The sequence below is a fragment of the Protopterus annectens genome, chromosome 9.part0 (assembly GCF_019279795.1).
Source record: "Protopterus annectens isolate FY-2018-M chromosome 9.part0, PAN1.0, whole genome shotgun sequence".
In the NCBI taxonomy this organism is placed as follows: Eukaryota; Metazoa; Chordata; order Ceratodontiformes; family Protopteridae; genus Protopterus; species Protopterus annectens.
Window position 1 is genome coordinate 1,891,632,265 of NC_056743.1, and position 20,810 is coordinate 1,891,653,074.

The 20,810-nt window shown below is 39.5% G+C and overlaps 1 protein-coding gene across 1 annotated transcript in view; it reads right to left on the reverse strand.

Moving 5' to 3' along the window:
• LOC122812307 (complement C3-like) overlaps positions 1 to 20,810 on the reverse strand; it is a 2,177,376-nt gene that overhangs the window by 1,426,406 nt on the left and 730,160 nt on the right. The window contains exon 13 of the mRNA XM_044084710.1: positions 3,020 to 3,223. Coding sequence (XP_043940645.1) covers positions 3,020 to 3,223 — 204 coding nt within the window. The remainder of the gene's footprint in view (positions 1 to 3,019; positions 3,224 to 20,810) is intronic.

A 20,810-nucleotide genomic window follows, 5' to 3' on the forward strand; every position in this document is an offset into this window, starting at 1 on the left:
CACCTCCAGGTTAGTGGCACAGCAAATGCCTTAGAGATCATCCATGTGCAACTAACAATGGGCAAAACTGCAGTTCAAATTGTAGCGTGCTACAGATCACCCACCATGGCCCAGGACTCCCATTCTGCATTTCTGGAGACACTGGAAAATATGAAGGTCCTACCAAATGCCCTAATATCGGGTGATTTCAATTACCCAAACATTAACTGGGAGAACTACTCAAGTACTAACTCCCTTGCCCAATGCTTCCTAGAATTTATAAACTCGAATGCCCTGGATCAACTGGTCAATATCCCCACCAGAGGTGACAACATATTGGACCTGGTCATCACCAACATGGGCGACCGGTGTTCTACACTGGAGGTCAAACCCTCGCTGGTTAGATCAGACTGTAGACTAATCACTCTGGATATCCACATTCCGCCCCCACCCCAAATCAAGGAAACCACTGTGAAAAACTTTTCAAAAGCAAACTTCACGTTACTTAAGATCGAGGTGGAAAGGTTCACAGCCCCCGTGCTAAAGGACAATGCTGTCCAAGCTGTTGAATCCCTTACAAAGGCACTCTATGAGCCCCTGCAAGAATGCATGGATAGTGCTATCCCAAGCAAAACCAAGACTCACTCCTCCAAGAAAAGGAACCCAGTCTGGTGGACCCCTGCCATAAACAAGCTATACAATAGAAGGAGGAAACTAGTACAGAAAAGAGTAAAATCCCAAGAAGGGAAGACATCCCTGATTAGTATCAGCAAGAAACTATGATCCATCATAAAATCATCCAAGGCTAGCTTCGAAAGAAAAATTGCCAAGGACTCCAAAGATAACCACAATACATTTTTTAGCTATGTCAAGTATCTAAGAATCAATTCTCAAATCTACTCTGAGTTAGTGCAGAATAGCACAAAATACACTGAACTGACTGATATTGCCAACATTCTGGCAGGCAGGTTTAGTGCAAACTTCACCCCCCTCTCACCCCTTAAAGGGGCCAGAAACATACCAGAAGAATGTGGTGCCCTGGCAATCACTGACACACAGGTTAAAACAGCCCTATCCAAAGCCAAAAATACAGCTTCAATGGGACCAGATGGTGTCCCAGGCTGTGTCTTACATGAGCTCCAAAATGAACTAACCCCTCACCTAAACACACTGTTCAAACTCAGCCTCTCTACAGGCTACGTACCCATAGAGTGGTGCACAGCAACAGTTATCCGGCTCCACAAAAGTGGAGCCACAACGGACCCTGGGAACTATCGCCCTATAAGCCTGACTAGCCTGGTCTGCAAGGCTATGGAGCGCATCATCATGGAATTCATTAACAGAGACATTGGGAACCTTCAAACATTGGACCTTACCCAGTTTGGCTTTGTTAAGGGTAGATCATGCCTCCTAAACCTGGTGGACTTCTTTGAGACATTTACTAAGGCTTTAGATGAGGGAAAGGAGGTCCTCACAGCCTACCTAGACCTCACAAAGGCTTTCAACACCATTCCCCATTCTGGTATTATAGACAAGCTCACCAGCCTGAACATAAACCCCTACGTCATGAGATGGGTTGCCAGTTGGTTCACAGATAGAACCTACACGGTAAGAGTTGCAGGCTCTAGGTCCAACTCTAAACCAGTTACAAGTGGCATCCCCCAGGGCTCAGTCCTGGGACTCCTCCTGTTTCTCAGAGGTACAGGCAAGCACAGGAGGACTATGGCTAACCAAGTTTGCAGACCACTGCCAACTGGGACCATAATTGACTCTCCAGCTGATACAGATATCCTCCAGAAGGGTTTCACTGAGATGGATACCTGGTGTCAAAATCATGGCCTCAAGCTAAATGCCAAAAAGTGCATAGTCATCCCCTTTGGAAAAAACAAAGTACCCGTGAACTACCACATACGTGGTAGTCTCCTAAATACAGAAAATGTAATAAGGGATCTGGAGACCCAAGTAAATAGTAATCTCTCCTTTGATAATCATATTGCCAAGGTGGTTAGAAAATCCTTCTATGTGGCCCACCTAATCAGAAAAGGGTTTGCATCTAGAACAAAAGAGGTTATTGTGCCCCTCTACTCATCACTCATCAGACCCATCATAGAGTACAACACCCCATTTGGGATATACTTTACAAGACACCTGCAACAGCTGGAAAGACCACAGAAGTACCTCACCAAGAGGATTGCTGGCATCAAACATATACCCTATGCAGCCCGACTGAAGAAACTCCAGCTGTACTCGGTTGCATACCGCTTATTCAGAGGTGATCTCTGCCTGACATGCAAGGCTATGTCCAACCCAGAATTAATGGACATGCTTCACCTAAAAAAAAAAAAAAAACAAATCCCCAAGAGCCACACGCTTTAGGGAGCTAAACCTCACCACAACGATAAATAGGACATGCTGGAGGGATAGATTCCTGTCCCAGAGACTCCCCATGCTTTGGAACAGGATTCCAATCTACATTAGGCAGAACCCCTCACTAACACTCTTCAAGAGAAACCTTGATGAGTTTAGGGGAAATAGAAAATTTACCCCGGGATCACTGCAGTGGCTCTGCTGGACAGAGGCACAGGGAACTAATGGCTTTGCTGAACCGAGGCACTGGAAACTAATCTAAGGGGGTGGCAAAAGCCAACACATTCTGGCTAGGCTTATAGATGCCCTCAGGCAGATAGCCTAGTACTTACCTATGAACCTATGAACTTCTGTAAGTTTTTCAGACAGCTATTCCAAGTTGTGATATGTGTACAACTACTCCAACTGTAGTACTTAAGACCCAAATGTCAAATGAAGGAACCTCATCCCACAGAAATTCATTCAGCAGGCACACCGACACTCATACAACAAATACATCTTACGAGGAGGTGATAATGCTGACTACTGACTTTTAACTTCACATCAGTTTATACATTCTGCAGTATTACAGCTTGAGGAAAGATGAGGTCAGGCACTGACAGCAAAATAAACTAGAGCTCTAAAAATAGTGGGTAGGAAACAGTCTGCAATGCAGTAAGATAATGTCTCTTACCATTCCTAGGCAGGTGTCTTTCACATCTATCCATACAGAGTCAGAAACTACATCTCTTCCTCCTGGTGTGTTCATAGTATAATAGGATATGATTCGGAAGGAGGGAATAAAATCTGTAGTCACAGTTAAGGACATAGTCACAAGGGTTTGTCCTGTTTGTCTGGGTTGCCGTCCCCCTTTAATAATTTTTCCTTTGCTCATGATCTGAATGAGGGAGATTACAAAAATAATCAAGTTACAAACTTAACAAGCCCAGAGATAACATGTTTTCTATAACTTCTGCTGGAACAAGCTATAACCTCACTTAATCAACATGCTATGGACTCTCTGATGGTCCTAATTTAAGACAGACACTACACACACATTTGGGATACTTTATTCTGCTACTTTTGATGTTGAAAGAAGGAGTGCAGTATACTGTAAGTGAAATAAAAGGCTCTTACCTTATGTTCAAAATGGATGCATTACCTGAGAAATGGATACCTTCATTGTCAACATTACATATCAGTGTCACAGAAAAGGACTTTTGTCTGTAGTAACATCTAGCAGCATAGTGCGTGTAGCCATTTGAATTATTTGAGGAAGTGATTTTGAAGTCCAGATTGGTATCCAGATTGGTATTGGGAGATTTAGGAGAAAATAGCAGTCTTTTTTTAGGATTTAGCAGAAGCTGGCTTCTGTCTAGCCAGGCTTCAGTGGAAGAGACAGACTTTTGGGTAACTGTTTGGAGTTTAGATAGATTGTCAGCTACCCAGATGAGAGTTGTACTGAATGAGGGATCCAGGTATGTAGGGTTTATGACAATCATTTATGAAAATATTAAATAGTAGGAGTCCTAAGACAGATTTCTGAGGTACCCCAACAGTGACTGAAAGAAAGAAAAATAGTGCTGATTGAGACTTTACAACTTGGTGTCTGTTGGGTAAATAGCTGTTGAATGATTGGCAGTTGGGAGGAAATCATTTTGACATTGTTTCTCTTAATTTATTTATTTATTTTACATTTGTTTACCAGGAAAGTCCGTCTGGACACAGGCCCTTTTTCAGCAGATGCCCGGGGAGAAAAGCTCCACAAATAATTTTACGGAATAGTAGTTCAAAGAACAGTGTTAATCAACATTTTGTTGCATACATCACAGTAAGTTAATAACATTCAACTTTTATAACATTCAACATTTGACATTAAATTAACATGTGACATAGCAGTTCTAACAGTTATAAATTCCTACATTTTAGTAGTTGGACTTAATCCAAGTACTAACCTGGACAGTCACTGTTGCAGAGCCATGAGTTCAGCAAATGTAATTTTGTTTCTTAAATTCGTGTATGGAAGGTATAGCAGTGATAAGGGGTGGTAGTTTATTCTATTGTTTGGCAATGGTGTTAGAGTAGAGGAATGAGCCTGCTACATTGTTGTCTTTAATTACTTTGAGCAGAGGTTTGCTTGTGGAGCGGAGGTTTCTGGTGCAGGAGTATGGACTTATTAATTGTTGTAGAGAAGGTTTTTTTTCAGGATGGTGTAGAATTTTATGGGTCAGGGTAAGCTGATTGTAAAGAAGAAGGTTTGGAAGTTCAGGCCAATTTAGTTGTTTGAGGGATAGACAGTGGTGTGATCTGTACAGATTGTTAGTAGTGAATTTGGCAATTTTGTTATAACAGGCATTGAGTTTGGATAGGTCAGATTTTCTAAGGTTGGTGAGGATTGGACAGGCATAAAGCAGTATATTAGTGAAATAAGTGCGTGCAACGGTGGCTCTAGTAAAATTTTTTATTTCGATATAGAGTATCTAAGTTTTTGTGTACTTTCTTTATGGTGAGGGAGATATGGAAGTCGAATTTCATGTTCTGGTCAATTATAACCCCTAGAAGCTTTGTGTGGGTATCAGGAGATATGATAGTTTTGTTACTGGATAAGATGGTGAATGATAGAGCAGGCTTGGTTTGTTGGGTTGGATGGGAAATGTTAAGTTTTGTTTTGCTAGGGTTAAGTATTAGCTGGTGGTCACTGAGCCAAGATTCGACACAGAGAAAGGAAGCTTGTGTTTGCTGATGTAGCTCTTCGAGAGAAGAGAAGGCACAGACTAATGTGGAGCCATTGGAATATATGGATGACTGAAGAGTGGAGGGTGGAGATATGAAGGTTATTTGTGAATATGGTAAATAACAACGGTCCTAGAATGGACCCTTGTGGAACTCCTATTGTAACAAGGAGCAGAGTGGATAAATGCTGGTGCCATTTAACTGCCTGCTGTCTCCCTGTTAGGTAACTTTGAAACCAACTGATAGTAGATTGGCTAAGATTTAGTTCTGACAGGGCTTTAATTAGCTTGTTATGATTATAGGTTCATAGGTAGGTACTAGGCTATTGGCCCTAGGGCCTATATAAGCCTAGCCAAAAGGTACCCTGGCTTTTGCCACCCAAGAAAATTATTTTCCTGTCCCACTGTCGAGCAGAGCCACAGAAGTGAACCCCGGGGTGAATTTCCTATCTCCCATCCAATCATCAAGATTTTTCTTGAAGAGTGCTAATGAGGAGCTTTGTTTGATATAGACAGGTAGTTTGTTCCAGAGTATGGGAAGTCTCTGCAACAAGAATCTATCCCTCCAGCATGTTCTGTTTATTGTGGTGACAAGGTTTAGGTCCCTAGAGCATATAGCTTGGAGGGATTGGGATTTCTTTAAGTGGAGCATGTCCAAAAGCTCTGGGTTTGACATAGCTTTGTGTGTTAGGCATAGATTGTCTCTGAGTAGGTGATATGTGATGGAGTAAAGCTGCAGTTTTTTGAGACAGTCTGCGTAGGGCATCTGTTTGAGGCTGGTAATCCTCTTTTTGAGGTATTTCTTCGACCTTTCCAGTTGTTGTAGATGTCTTGTGAGGTATATACCAAAAGGGGCATTGTACTCTATAATGGGTCTAATGAGTGACAAGTAGAGGGGAACAATGACCTATTTTTTCCTGGATGAGAACCCTTTTGTGATGAGGTGTGCCATGTAGAAGGATCTACTGACTACTGTGGCAATGTGATTAGCAAAGGAGAGACTACTGTCCCTCTGTGTCCCAAGGTCTCTTATCACACTTTTGGTGTTAAGTAGACTACCGCCTATGTGGTAGTTCATGGGTAAAGAGTTTTTACCAAAAAGGGATGACAATGCACTTTTTGGCATTGAGCTTGAGGCCATGGCTTTGATACCAGGCATCTGTCTCAGCGAGGCCCTTTTGTAGGATGTCCACATCTTTTGGAGTTTTGATTATGGCTCCTAGTTTGCAGTCATCTGCAAACCACGTTAGCCAAAGACCTTCTGTGTTAGCCTGTACTTCAGAGAAGTAGATACCAAACAGTAGAGGACCCAGGACTGAACCCTGTGGTACTCCACTTGTCACTGGTCTGAAGTTGGACTTGGAGTCTGCTACTTTCACAGTGTGGGTTCTGTCAGTGAGCCAGTTGGCAACCCATCTTGTGATATAGGGATTTATAACTAGTTTAGTGAGTTTATCTATAATTCCAGAGTAGGGGATGGTGGCACAAGCCTTGGCGAGATCTAGATAAGCTGTGTGAAACACCTTACCCTCATCTACAGCTTTGGTGACCACTTCAAAGAAGTCTATCAAGTTTAGGAGATATGATCTGGCTTTTACAAACCCAAACTGGGTGGGGTCCAGAGTTTGGAGATTACCAATGTCATTGTTTATAAGTTCCATGATGATACGTTCCATAGCCTTGCAGACCAGGCTCGTCAGGCTAATGGGGCGATAGTTTCCAGGGTCCATGGTGGTTCCTCCTTTGTGGATTGGGATAACTGTCACTGTGCGCCATTCAGTGGGCACATAGCCTGAGGTGCGGATATGACTGAACATGGTACTTAGGTGGGGTGCCAGTTCGGTCTGTAGTTCATGTAGAATGCAGCCTGGGATGTTGTCAGGTCTCATGGATGCTGTGTTCTTGGCTTTGGAGAGTGTGTTTTTTACCTGTGCAGCCATAATTACAGGGACTTTGCATTCTTCCAGTATAGAGACGGGCCCTTTAGGGGATGAGAGGGTGGTAGAGTTAGCACTGAACCTATCTACCAGGAAGTTGGCGATATCAGTTGGTTCTGTATATTTAGTGCAATTGTGTTGTAGCAGATCTGAGTGCTGCCATTGAGATTCTTGACAAAGCTAAAGAATGCTCTGTGGTTGTCTTTAGAGTCACTGGCAATTTCGTTTTTGTAACTAGCTTTGGAGGATTTTATGAGGGATCTCAGCTTCTTACTGAGGCTGAGCAGGGAGTTCCTCCAATCATGGGATTTTACTCTTTTTTGCAACCGTTTCTTTCTTCTGTTGTAGAGTTTGTGTATGACAGGGGGCTACCAGATTGACTTCCTTTTTTTGGAGGATAGCATCTTGGTTCTGTTAGGGATTGCACGATCCATGCACTCGTGTAAGTACTTATAAAATGCATTTGTGTAGGATTCAGCAGTCATACCTCTATTGTCCATCAGCATGGGTGTCATGAAGTTTGCCACTTCTGTCTTAAGAAGCATGAAGTTGTCTTTGTAGAAATTTTTTACGGTGGTATCCCTAATGGGGGGAGGGAGAGGGATGTGGATGTCTAGGGTGATTAGCTTGTGGTCGGATCTGACCAATGAGGAATTGACCTCTGGTGTGGAGCACCAGTTGCACATGTTGGTAATAACCAGGCCTAGTATATTGCTGCCCCTGGTGGGGGTGTGGATAAGTTGATCCAAGGCATTGGAATTTAAGAATTCCAGAAAACATTCAGCACAAGAGTTGATACATGAGTAGTTTTCCCATTTAATGGTGGGGTCGTTGAAATCGCCCATTATTAGGGTGTTAGGTTGTACCCTAATATCTTCCAGTGTATCAAGAAATGAGGAGCAGGAATCCTGGGGCATGGTGGGGGATCTGTAGCAAGCTGCAATTTCGATTGCGGTCTTGCCCAGAGTTAGTTGCACTTAGATAATCTTGGATGCATTATGCTGAGCAACTAGCCTGGAGGTGTGGATATCCTTAATGAATATGGATATGCCTCCACCTTTAGCGTTTCGGTCCAGGTTAGGTGGCTGAAAGGTGTGGTATGAATTATAGCCTGGTAATGCAGGGGTACTCTCTTCAGCCTTGAACCAAGTCTCTGTCACTGCACAGATTTCGATGTTCTCCATTTTAAGGAGTGCCTCGTGTGAGTGCATTTTGAGGTTTAGACTTCTAGCATTGAGTAGCAATACCCTAAGATTCTGCTTGCTTGTACCTGTTACGGTGGTGAATTTGTCATTTGTACCTTGCCCAAAAAAGGCACTATAGGGGTGGCTAGAGCCTTAGCCAGTATCTGTAATCCCAGGGGCGACAGGTGCAGGCCATCTCTGGCAATTAACCATATTAAAAGCCTTGGAAAGGTGTAGGAATATAGCTGAGATGTATTTGCCATAATTTCTATGCCTGTTAACTAAGTGAGTGAAAGACATGAGAGTAGTGGTTGTGCTGTGGTGAAGCCTGAACCCATGCTGGGTGTTAGTGATCAGATGATGTGTGATGAGGTGTTGCATTATCTGAATGTGAATACACCTTTCCAGTATTTTTGAGAGGGGAGACAATATGGCTATAGGATGGTAGTTTGTTAGTTCTTTTGAGTTTCCCCTTTATGGAGGAGAATAGTATGAGAGACCTGCTGTGACTAGATTTTCAGAAATGGAATGATTAATTAGGATGGCTACTGGATATGCTATTGCTCCAGCTGCTATTTTCAGATATTCTGTTGGGGGTTAGCCTGCTGCCAGTGTGGTTGATTTTAGTTTTTTGAGTAATTTTTTAATCAGGGAAGCAGGGACTGGTTGAAGGGTAAAGGTGTTTTCATTAGTTAGGAGATCTTGTTTGTTGTTTGGGTCTGGGGGTGTTGAGATTTTGTTAGTGCAAGTATGGATTCTGTAAAGAATTTGTTAAATTGGGTGGCTATATCAGTTGAGGTATCTTTAGTAGTAGGGGTTGGGGTCTTAGATTTTCCTGGCTGTAGTACATTGTTTGTAGCCATCCAAAACTGTCTGGGATTATGTTTATGTTTACTTTGTATATTATGGTAATAGTTTATTTTGTCTGATCTGATCATTTTTTTTGGATCTGTTTCTGAGCTCAAGATATGTTTGCTTTGTGTTCATTGTTTTAGTTTTGTGCCAGCTGGACCAAGCTTTGTCTCTTATATAAAGCAGAGATCTGGTTTCTTTGCTCAACTAGGAAGCATAGTTATATTTTATTCTAATGGTTCTAGTGTGGGCATGGGAGTTTAGTGTGCTCAGGAAAGTGGAGTTGAAGTACCTAACTGCTGTGTTAAGTTTGAGTTGCTTAATGAGGTTCCAGTTACAGGCTACAAGTGCCAAGATGAAGTTAGATGGGCTGAAATTCTTTTTACTGAGTATTTGTTGGAAGGTGGTAGGTTTTTCTTGACATGGGCAGTGTCTAATTATATAGGTAGGCAAGTTGTCGCCCAGATTGCAGGTAGGCAACTAGATTGACTTATATGGGAGGGTTTGTTAGAAAGTATCCAGTCTAGTATAGATTGTCAGTTGATTTGTCAGTTCTAGTTGGGGAGTGTATTAGTTGGCTGAAACCATGGAGGTTGATATGAGTAGTGGGTATAGCTGTGTTACATGGTGTCCAGTCAATACTGAAATTACCTAGAATAATGGTTTCTTGGGGAGTGTATCCGATGTCCAGTGGAGCAAATTCTCAAGGTTGAGTAAGTTATTACCAGGTGGGAAATAGCATCTGATTATATTGATTGTTTTCCTAGTATTGATTTTTAGATTAGATAGCAAAATTTCTGCGGTACCTAGGGCTGGGGTTGGTATATCAATTGTGGTTACATTTAGATGGTCTTTGAATAATATTGCAATACCTCCTCCCTTTTTGCCTATTCAGTCTTTACGTATATTAAGTTATAGCCAGGGGCAGTAATTTCAGTGTTTGAGATTTCCAGTTTTAGCCACTTTTCTGTTAAAAGTACTATGTCTGGAGAATAGAGGGAATATTAGCATGCAGGTCATGGACTTTTTTAGATATGCTTCTGATGTTAATGTTTAGTATTAGCAGGTTGTTAGTGTTTTTACAGAGAAAATGTAAGTTGGGTGGTATATTTGTTTTGGGAGGGCTAATAGAGGGATTAGAAGGGCCAGGGTTTGGGTGTATATCTCTACTGAGTAATAGTTTGGAAGCAATGTACAGAATTAGTTTATTGAATTTGATGAAGTACTTATTGTATAATAGGGATGATTTTTTTGGTGTGCTGGTGTGGAGGTGTTTCTAGTAGAATGTGGTAAAAGGGTGGTATGTGAAAGAGGGTTGGGTGTATGCAGTGTCTGAGTGATGTAGTATTAGTAGTAGGAGCTGTAGTGGTTATATGGTGTGGAAGTGATACTGGTGAAATTTGGTAATAGGAGGTGATGTGTGCAAGTAATGTTAGAGTGGAGAGTTTAAAAATATGAGAGAGGATCATGTTGTGCTGTTAGAGTGGAGAGTGTAAGAATATAAGAGAGGATCATGTTGTAGTGTTGTTGTCTGTGCTAGAGTAGCTGGAGAGTTCAAATGGTGGAGATAAAGTTATTATAGCTAGTTATAAGAATAAGTGTTAGTTGAGTAGGGTTGAGATAAGTTAGACACAGTAGTGGATTATACACAGAAATTAAACACAGTAGCAGTGTGTGTGTTTGTAGTTATGTGGGGCTTGAATAGTTATAATAGTATTGTGAAAGGGGAGTAGAGGTGAGATAGGGTGTGGTGAGTATGTTAGATACACTTAATTGGGAGAATACTGTGAGCGGATTATGTGGAGTAGAGGGTGTGGTGTAAGATGTATAAATCTAAGGAAAGAGGGAGTGGGTGGGAATGGGGGTAGGGTAGGGGGGCAGAGTGAGCCTGAGCACAGTGAGGGTGAATGGACTGGGTTTAGCCACGAGAGGCAGACAAGGATTCCACCAAAAAACAATTAGTTTTGACTATCTTGCCACAGGTAAGTACAGGGAAAAGGTTTCAATTAGTTGTAGAAAAAATAAAACACCAAATCAACAAGTTGTCAATGGCCTCTGGAAAAAAGCATTAAAGGAGTGGGGAGGGAGGAAAGAGTTTCAATGACCCTGTTTGTGTGCACACCATGCGTTCATAAAATAGGAAGAATAGCAATAAAAGCAGTTCTAGGTAGTGTACATAACTTTAATGGGAACATACACTTAGTTCTTCTAGTTAGTATAGATATGGTGATTTGTAGGATGAGTCACTTTCCCGACCGTGCACTAGAGTCATAGAAGTAGGGAAATATGACCTCAGTATGGTCAGAGGTGAAACTGTAAAAACAAAAGAAAAGAGAATAACGGTGGTAGGTCATAGAAAGGGGAAGTGAAAATGGTGGTAGGACATACAAAGGGGAAGTGAATGGTATTGCAATTATCAGTTAGCATCCAGGAAAGGAATAGCTCTAAGAGGTACAATGGCAAAGCAAGCATAAAATACAAGGAGGTTATGGGCAGGAAAAAACTGTGATCTAGCTTAACAAATTCAGGACATCAATATATGGCACACTTTCCTGACATATTTAACAATTATATGTTTTTAGGCATGCAATAGAGTTATCTGCGCTATTTGACTAGCTTAAACATACACAGAGCTACTGATGTAAAACAGATCAACTTAGCAGACAATTGTGTAAATTCACCATGTGCTTTCTCCTTTCACTACTTAGGTTATCATACAAACTGGTTTGAGAGCAGTTGTATGAGAGGAGTCAGCAGCTAAATCTATGCAGAGGTCACTCGTCTACAGGCAGATATAAAGGTGGGCTTCCAGTTACACAGTACTACAGTCAGCACTCAATACTAGGCAGCCATGAGGGATACACTATACATTACGCTCCAAGCTGGTGGTGTGTTGATGTTATTGAAAAATCCAAGAGAGTAGCTGCTGTGCTATTATCTGGTATAAGTCCTTGTTGGGAAGAAGAGGAACTGTGCTACATGCTAATAAGGCAGTTCAGGGGAACACTGGACACTGAGATACTTGGTATTTCTGTGCATTAATGGCCTTTTAACAATATGTGGGTTAGGGGTGAAACACTAGACATCAAGAATAACTGCAATGTCTCATGCCTGAGCTGCAAATAGGCAAGATGGGATCCAGGTGAGGGTGGGAGGAACACTGCACAAGGGATTTGTTTTAAAATTATGTAACTAAAAGGAAAAAAAACATAATACAGACATGCACACAGGATGAATCATTCATGTTCGACATAAGAAACTGCTGCATTAGCCTACTGCAGTGACTGATACATTAGTGCAGCAGATGTTTGTTATGGGTCTATATCATTTGATCAAAGTATATCTTTGTCAAATACCTTTTCATTGATCCATTTTGAGCAAAGCACCTTTTCATCAAATGCTGTATTTGTCAAATTATATTTAGTCAAACTGTTTTTGTTGGCCAGCTTCTAAGTATGTGATGTTTGATGTCACTGACAAAGTACGGAAACAGGAACCCTTTAAAGGGTAAATTTTATGTTTAAAAGATTAAATATGACCATGTTAACTTTATTTTATATAATAAAAATATATTTTGTTTTTAATTATAGTAGTCTGTTTTATTTGAAATAATACTCTTATTTAATTACGAAAACTGGAACCTTTTCAGGGGTAAATTTTATGCTCAAAATATTAAATGTGAGCTTGTTGATTTAATTTATTTATGAAACAACATCATAATGCGTTCTTACTTATACTATTCTATATTAGTTTTATCTGAAAAAAAATAGTGTTTTTTTAATTTACTTGTAAACTCGTATATAAGGGGTAAGACGGAGAAGCTGATGACAGTTTAATGCTTTCTACAATATTGCTACCAATAGATGGATATTTATATAATTTAGAGAAGAAAGTAAAAGAACAGAAATATTGGTGGTGCCATCTAAAAATGTCTGCTAGCTGTAAAGAAAGAGTGGAAACAAAGTGTGTAGATAATATGGAGCAACTGTTAAAATCGGGTCTATATCAGATTAACAAACTTTTAAAAGTTTGAACACCATACAGTCGACACCATATGTTCAAACTCTTAAAAGTTCACAAATCAAATTAAAAAAAAAAAAAAAAACAACAGAAGAAACCTACCTGAAAGGTTAAGCAGGGGAGCTGTGTCCCTCTGCACCCCCCACACCCCCACTCTTTAAATATACCAACTACGAGATAACACTTTAGTGCAGACAATGGAAAACTTCCATTTCCACTCTGTACGGAGCTCTCCATTGAAATGTTCGAACATTTAAATGTTTGATCATATGGTGTTGACCATATGACGTTCGAACATTTAAATGTTCGACAATGTAATATAGACCCGTTAACCTCAGCTCTTCATAACCATGCTTCTGACCCCTCTGAGGTAGAGAGCTATATGGCTTCCACTTTACTGAAAGAAAGAGCAACTTCATCTAGAGGTACACCTGCAATTGTAGTTGATGGCGTGATAGCTGCTACCTCAATGGAGAGCACCACCTCTTTACCTGGTAAAAGGTCAATGTTGCAGCAAGTAAATAGAGTTAGGTGTGAAACAATTATCAGTATATCGATGCATGACAGTAATCTAAGTAAAGTGCGCATGACTCATGGTGAATTAAAAGATGGGCGATTTGTACAAAAACGTAAAGTGCAGTCGCATAGTAACTGGTCTTTTCCACTAAAGAGACTTTAATGGGTTTATGTGTATCTCCTGTTTGGTTTATGGACTACATATGCTTAACAAAAGGGAGGCTGTGTAGGCAGTTGTATACTATTCACGGGTTAGTTAGTTATGGAAACAATAGGAAGAGCCTACGATTACTCTACTGTTTGATGACTAAAACATCATTCAAGGCCTACAATCTTATGTGGGAATGCACATTTGACTTGATTACTATGTTTGAACTATAATGTACTCTGAAGTACATGCTCCGTGATTTTGAATTTGCTGCTATTACAAGCATTGCAGCTAATGTGTTTCTTATAAGGGTTGCTTGTTTCACTTTTCTCAAAATGTGTGGCATAAACTTCAAGGGTTACATTTGTCTTCTTTATATGGCACAAATATCCAGTTCCAGTTGTCTGTAAACAAATTGATATTATTATCGTTTTTACCACAAACTGAAGTGTTGCCTGCATATTTTGAATTGATTAAAACATTTGCTGTGGAAGGTAAAGGTCTGCTGCACTACTTCTCCGAGACGTATTTACTTGGAGGTCCCTGTAAACAGTACACTCAGAAATCTGTCCCTTCAAGATTCCCGCCTATATTTCCCATAAGCTTTTGGAATGTGTCATGCTTAAATGAATTGTGTTTACCAAGAACTCAAAATTATGTGGAAGGGTGGCTTAGGAGAATATGTTGTTTTCTTGGTAGAAGAATGTCAAACATTTTCACTGTAGTGTCTGTTTTGGTTAGAGAGCAGAATTGAGTGAATAAATTATGCTTACAGCTTTTGACAGTCTGTCCAGGATTTCCAAAAAAAGAGGAAAAATATTGTAAGGCAATGTTGTTTGGAAAATATAATTCAAAATAGTGCACGGTATGATACCCAATCTTTCCTGAAAGCAATAGGTCTCACCTTAAAGGTGTAATACTGTAATTCTTCATGCTTGTAAACACAGTACCATGTTCATTTTAACAACCACTGGTACTTGTATTCTTTTGCTTTTTTTAAACGTGTTTTTTGATTTATGAATTAATGGTCATCACTTGTAAACACACAGAGTTTATAACTAAGCTAATATGTTTCTTTGCTGAGTCACTGACGGATTGCAGTAGTATATGAATTATATTGGAGCAGTCCATGAATAAAATCAGAATTACTACAGAAACTTTTGCAAGTGCTTAGCAGATGTTATTATTTCATGAATTATGTTTCAGCAGTGCACGAATTATCGAAGATCTGATTAAACTCCACTGCTGTAAAATCTAAGGGCAGGCATTTCAATGTGTTCGAGTTACATGATTCTAAGGTAGATGTGAATGCTTGTTTAACAAATTGTGTGATGTTGAAAGCTTTGTTCTAGTGCATAGCTCTCTCAGATCCCAAAACTCATCCCGACATTCCTGTTGTAAAACCTGACTGGCTTCCTATAACCACATAAGCCACTTTCCTCTTGTCCAGCCTTTTATTCAACATGAATGCCAAAAAAACTCTCTTCAAAGCTAATGGCCAAACCCTCTACTGACCTCCTCAGAGATACTAACGAGGCAGTTATCATTCTCATCTCCCCCCGTTCCAATTTTTAGAGGTTGGGGTGTTAACATCAACATTTGTCAATGTGACTAAATAACCTAGAGACAATGTTTGTGTTGACAAGGGCTACTCTGAACTATTATCTCACTGTTTCTCTGTCTTTTCCCCTGATATCCTTTTGGCAACTATTCTCACTATCTCTGCTAATGCCTTCATACCTCTCTATATAATGACATGTGGCTATCCCAGTAACCAACACCCACCTCTTCTAATGCCTTCATACCTCTGTATATAATGACATGCAGCTATCCCTGTAACCCACACCCACCTCTTCTAATGCCTTCATACCTCTCTATATAATGACATGCAGCTATCCCTGTAACTCACACCCACCTCTTCTAATGCCTTCATACCTCTCTATATAATGACATGCAGCTATCCCTGTAACCCACACCCACCTCTTCTAATACCTTCATACCTCTGTATATAATGACATACAGCTATCCCTGTAACCCACACCCACCTCTTCTAATGCCTTCATACCTCTGTATATAATGACATACAGCTATCCCTGTAACCCACACCCACCTCTTCTAATACCTTCATACCTCTGTATATAATGACATGCGGCTATCCCTGTAACCCACACCCACCTCTTCTAATGTCTTCATACCTCTCTATATAATGACATACAGCTATCCCTGTAACCCACACCCACCTCTTCTAATGCCCTCATACCTCTCTATATAATGACATGCGGCTATCCCTGTAACTCACACCCAGCTCTTCTAATACCTTCATACCTCTGTATATAATGACATGCAGCTATCCCTGTAACTCACACCCACCTCTTCTAATGCCTTCATACCTCTCTATATAATGACATGCAGCTATCCCTGTAACCCACACCCACCTCTTCTAATGCCCTCATACCTCTCTATATAATGACATGCAGCTATCCCTGTAACCCACACCCACCTCTTCTAATGCCTTCATACCTCTGTATATAATGACATGCAGCTATCCCTGTAACCCACACCCACCTCTTCTAATGCCTTCAGACCTCTCTATATACTGACATGCAGCTATCCCTGTAACCCACACCCAGCTCTTCTAATGCCATCATACCTCTCTATATAATAATATGCAGCTATCCCTGTAACCCACACCCACCTCTTCTAATGCCTTCAGACCTCTCTATATACTGACATGCAGCTATCCCTGTAACCCACACCCACCTCTTCTAACACCTTCATACCTCTCTATATAATGACATGCAGCTATCCCTGTAACCCACACCCACCTCTTCTAATGCCCTCATACCTCTGTATATAATGACATGCGGCTATCCCTGTAACCCACACCCACCTCTTCTAATACCTTCATACCTCTTTATATAATGACATGCAGCTATCCCTGTAACCCACACCCACCTCTTCTAATGCCCTCATACCTCTCTATATAATGACATGCAGCTATCCCTGTAACCCACACCCACCTCTTCTAATGCCCTCATACCTCTCTATATAATGACATGCAGCTATCCCTGTAACCCACACCCACCTCTTCTAACACCTTCATACCTCTCTATATAATGACATACAGCTATCCCTGTAACCCACACCCACCTCTTCTAATACCTTCATACCTCTGTATATAATGACATGCGGCTATCCCTGTAACCCACACCCACCTCTTCTAATACCTTCATACCTCTGTATATAATGACATGCGGCTATCCCTGTAACCCACACCCACCTCTTCTAATACCTTCATACCTCTGTATATAATGACATACAGCTATCCCTGTAACCCACACCCACCTCTTCTAATGCCTTCATACCTCTCTATATAATGACATGCAGCTATCCCTGTAACCCACACCCACCTCTTCTAATACCTTCATACCTCTGTATATAATGACATGCGGCTATCCCTGTAACCCACACCCACCTCTTCTAATACCTTCATACCTCTGTATATAATGACATACAGCTATCCCTGTAACCCACACCCACCTCTTCTAATGCCTTCATACCTCTGTATATACTGACATGCAGCTATCCCTGTAACCCACACCCACCTCTTCTAATACCTTCATACCTCTCTATATAATGACATGCAGCTATCCCTGTAACCCACACCCACCTCTTCTAATGCCTTCATACCTCTTTATATAATGACATGCGGCTATCCCTGTAACCCACACCCACCTCTTCTAATACCTTCATACCTCTGTATATAATGACATGCGGCTATCCCTGTAACCCACACCCACCTCTTCTAATTTCTTCATACCTCTGTATATAATGACATGCGGCTATCCCTGTAACCCACACCCACCTCTTCTAATTTCTTCATACCTCTCTATATACTGACATGCAGCTATCCCTGTAACCCACACCCACCTGTTCTAATGCCTTCATACCTCTGTATATAATGACATGCAGCTATCCCTGTAACCCACACCCACCTCTTCTAATGCCTTCATACCTCTTTATATAATGACATGCAGCTATCCCAGTAACCCACACCCACCTCTTCTAATGCCTTCATACCTCTCTATATAATGACATGCAGCTATCCCTGTAACCCACACCCACCTCTTCTAATGCCTTCATACCTCTGTATATACTGGCATGCAGCTATCCCTGTAACCCACACCCACCTCTTCTAATGCCTTCATACCTCTGTATATACTGACATGCAGCTATCCCTGTAACCCACACCCACCTCTTCTAATTTCTTCATACCTCTCTATATACTGACATGCAGCTATCTCTGTAACCCACACCCACCTCTTCTAATGCCTTCATACCTCGCTATATAATAATATGCAGCTATCCCTGTAACCCACACCCACCTCTTCTAATGTCTTCCTACCTCTCTATATAACGTCATGCATCTATCCCTGTAACCCACACCCACCTCTTCTAATGCCTTCATACCTCGCTATATAATAATATGCAGCTATCCCTGTAACCCACACCCACCTCTTCTAATTCCATCATACCTCTCTATATAATGACATGCAGCTATCCCTGTAACCCACACCCACCTGTTCTAATGCCTTCATACCTTTCTATATAACTATATGCTGCTATCCCTGTAGCATAGGCCATTTCAGTCATTATGGCTACATCTTATCTATAAATCTCAGATAATCATCATCCTATTTTTCCACCCATGTTATGACATTGTTAACTGCTTCTTGAACTAAGTGTTGTAGCATATTCTTGTATCTGTAATCTATCATATATCTATCTATCTATCTATCTATCTATCTATCTATCTATCTATCTATCTATCTCTATACCAAAAAACACCAAATCCAAGCAACAAAACTAGGAAAATATGCACAGAGACGCAACAACAGAACTGCATACCACATCCTTAATAAAATAAATAAAAAACAAGTAATCCCCGTGGTATCCCCGAAGTCTGAAAACAACCCATAAAGTGTAGTGGGTCCAAAAACAAAACAGTGTAAGAAACTTCTCTGTGTGGAAGATTTTCAGTCCATATATTTCTAGTTAATCATTGTATATTAATCAGATCAGACAACAGCAGTAGAAGTAGCGAACTTAATCTCATCTTAAGTCAAAACAAAACAAAAAATAATAATACAAAATATATAATTGTACAGCATTACTAAGTATTTGAAAGTAATCCAAGCAAGGCAGGCAGTCTGTTTCCAGTCGAAAATCCTTTATTAAGTACACAGACAAGCGATCCAAGTAAAACAAAAATAGAGTAATAATTTCCTCACAAGCTTTCTAAATATATATATATATATATATATATATATATATATATATATATATATATATATTATCAGGCATGGGAGTGGTTTATTGTGCTGTAAAACAAAGTGTTATTGGTACACATGTTAAATTCACATCCCTTCCCCCAGATTATTAAGTCTGTGATTTTATCCAAGACAATATATTATATATCAACCTTAGTTGATTTGGCAATCAAAATATATATATAAATATATACATATACATTTTGCATGTAAAAATACATTTCTATTTTCATAACCTATTGTTAACAAGGATCGCTTTTGTCCTTCTAGACTTCTTCAGGTCTGTGTACAAGAACCCTAAAAACAATCTATAAAAAAATCTATAAAAATATATATAATTGTATAATTAGTTAGTATTGTTATTACAAATCATTTTGAACAAAGTGGAAAAAAGAACCAGAAAAAAATAAAAATAAGAAAAAAATGTATGTATGATGATGGAAACAAAATATACACTTAAATTTCAACTGATTTAAAATGGTATTTCAAAACCAATTTGTAGAATAAAATAAAATATAATTATTCATGTAAACAATGTGGCAATTTTCTAAGTTCCAGTGCACTTTTAATTGAACAGTAGTAGTTTAGTCCAGGTTTCCTAAAAGAGTTCACCTTTAATTGCCACATGAGTTCATGTTTCTCCAGAATATTTGGGATGTCTCCTTCAAGATCACCCATGTCTATGCATGAATATTCTGGAGAAACATGAACTCATGTGGCAATTAAAGCTGAACTCTTTTGGGAAGCCTGGACTAAACTACTACTGTTCAATTAAAAGTGCACTGGAACTTAGAAAATTGCCACATTGTTTACATGTATAATTGTATTTTATTTTATTTTATTCTACAAATTGGTTTTGAAATACCATTTTAAATCAGTTGAAATTTAGGTGTATATTTTGTTTCCAACATCATACATACATTTTTTTTCTTATTTTTATTTTTTCTGATTCTTTTTTCCACTTTATTCAAAATGATTTGTAATAACAATACTAACTAATTATACAATTATATATATTTTTAAAGATTTTTTTACAGATTGTTTTTGAGGTTCTTGTGCACAGACCTGAAGAAGTCTAGAAGGGTGAAAGCGACCTTTGTTAACAATAGGTTATGAAAATAGAAATTGATTTTTACATGCAAAATGTATATATTTATATATATTTTTTGATTGCCAAATGAACTAAGGTTGGTATATTTCCACCCATGTAATATATTGTCTTGGATAAAATCACATACTTAATAATCTGGTTAAATAAGAGGTACCACATCATTATAAATTTGATTTAAAGTACATAAGGGTTATATATTATTATGGCAGCTACTAAGTAGGGCAGGACCAGCTCGAATGTCACACTGATGGGGGAAGGGATGTGAATTTAACATGTGTACCAATAACACTTTGTTTTACAGCACAGTAAACCACTCCCATGCCTGATAAAAAGTGTGTATATATATATATATATATATATATATATATATATATATATATATATATATATATATAAAGCTCGTGAGGAAATTATTACTCTATTTTTGTTTTACTTGGATCTCGTCTGTGTACTTAATAAAGGATTTTCAACTGGAAACAGACTGCCTGCCTTGCTTGGATTACTTTTGAATACTTAGTAATGTTGTACAATTATATAATTTCTATTATTATTTTTTATTTTGTTTTGACTTAAGATGAGTTTACGTTCGCTACTTCTACTACTATTGTCTGATCTGATTAATCTATAGTGATTAACTAGAAATATATGGACTGAA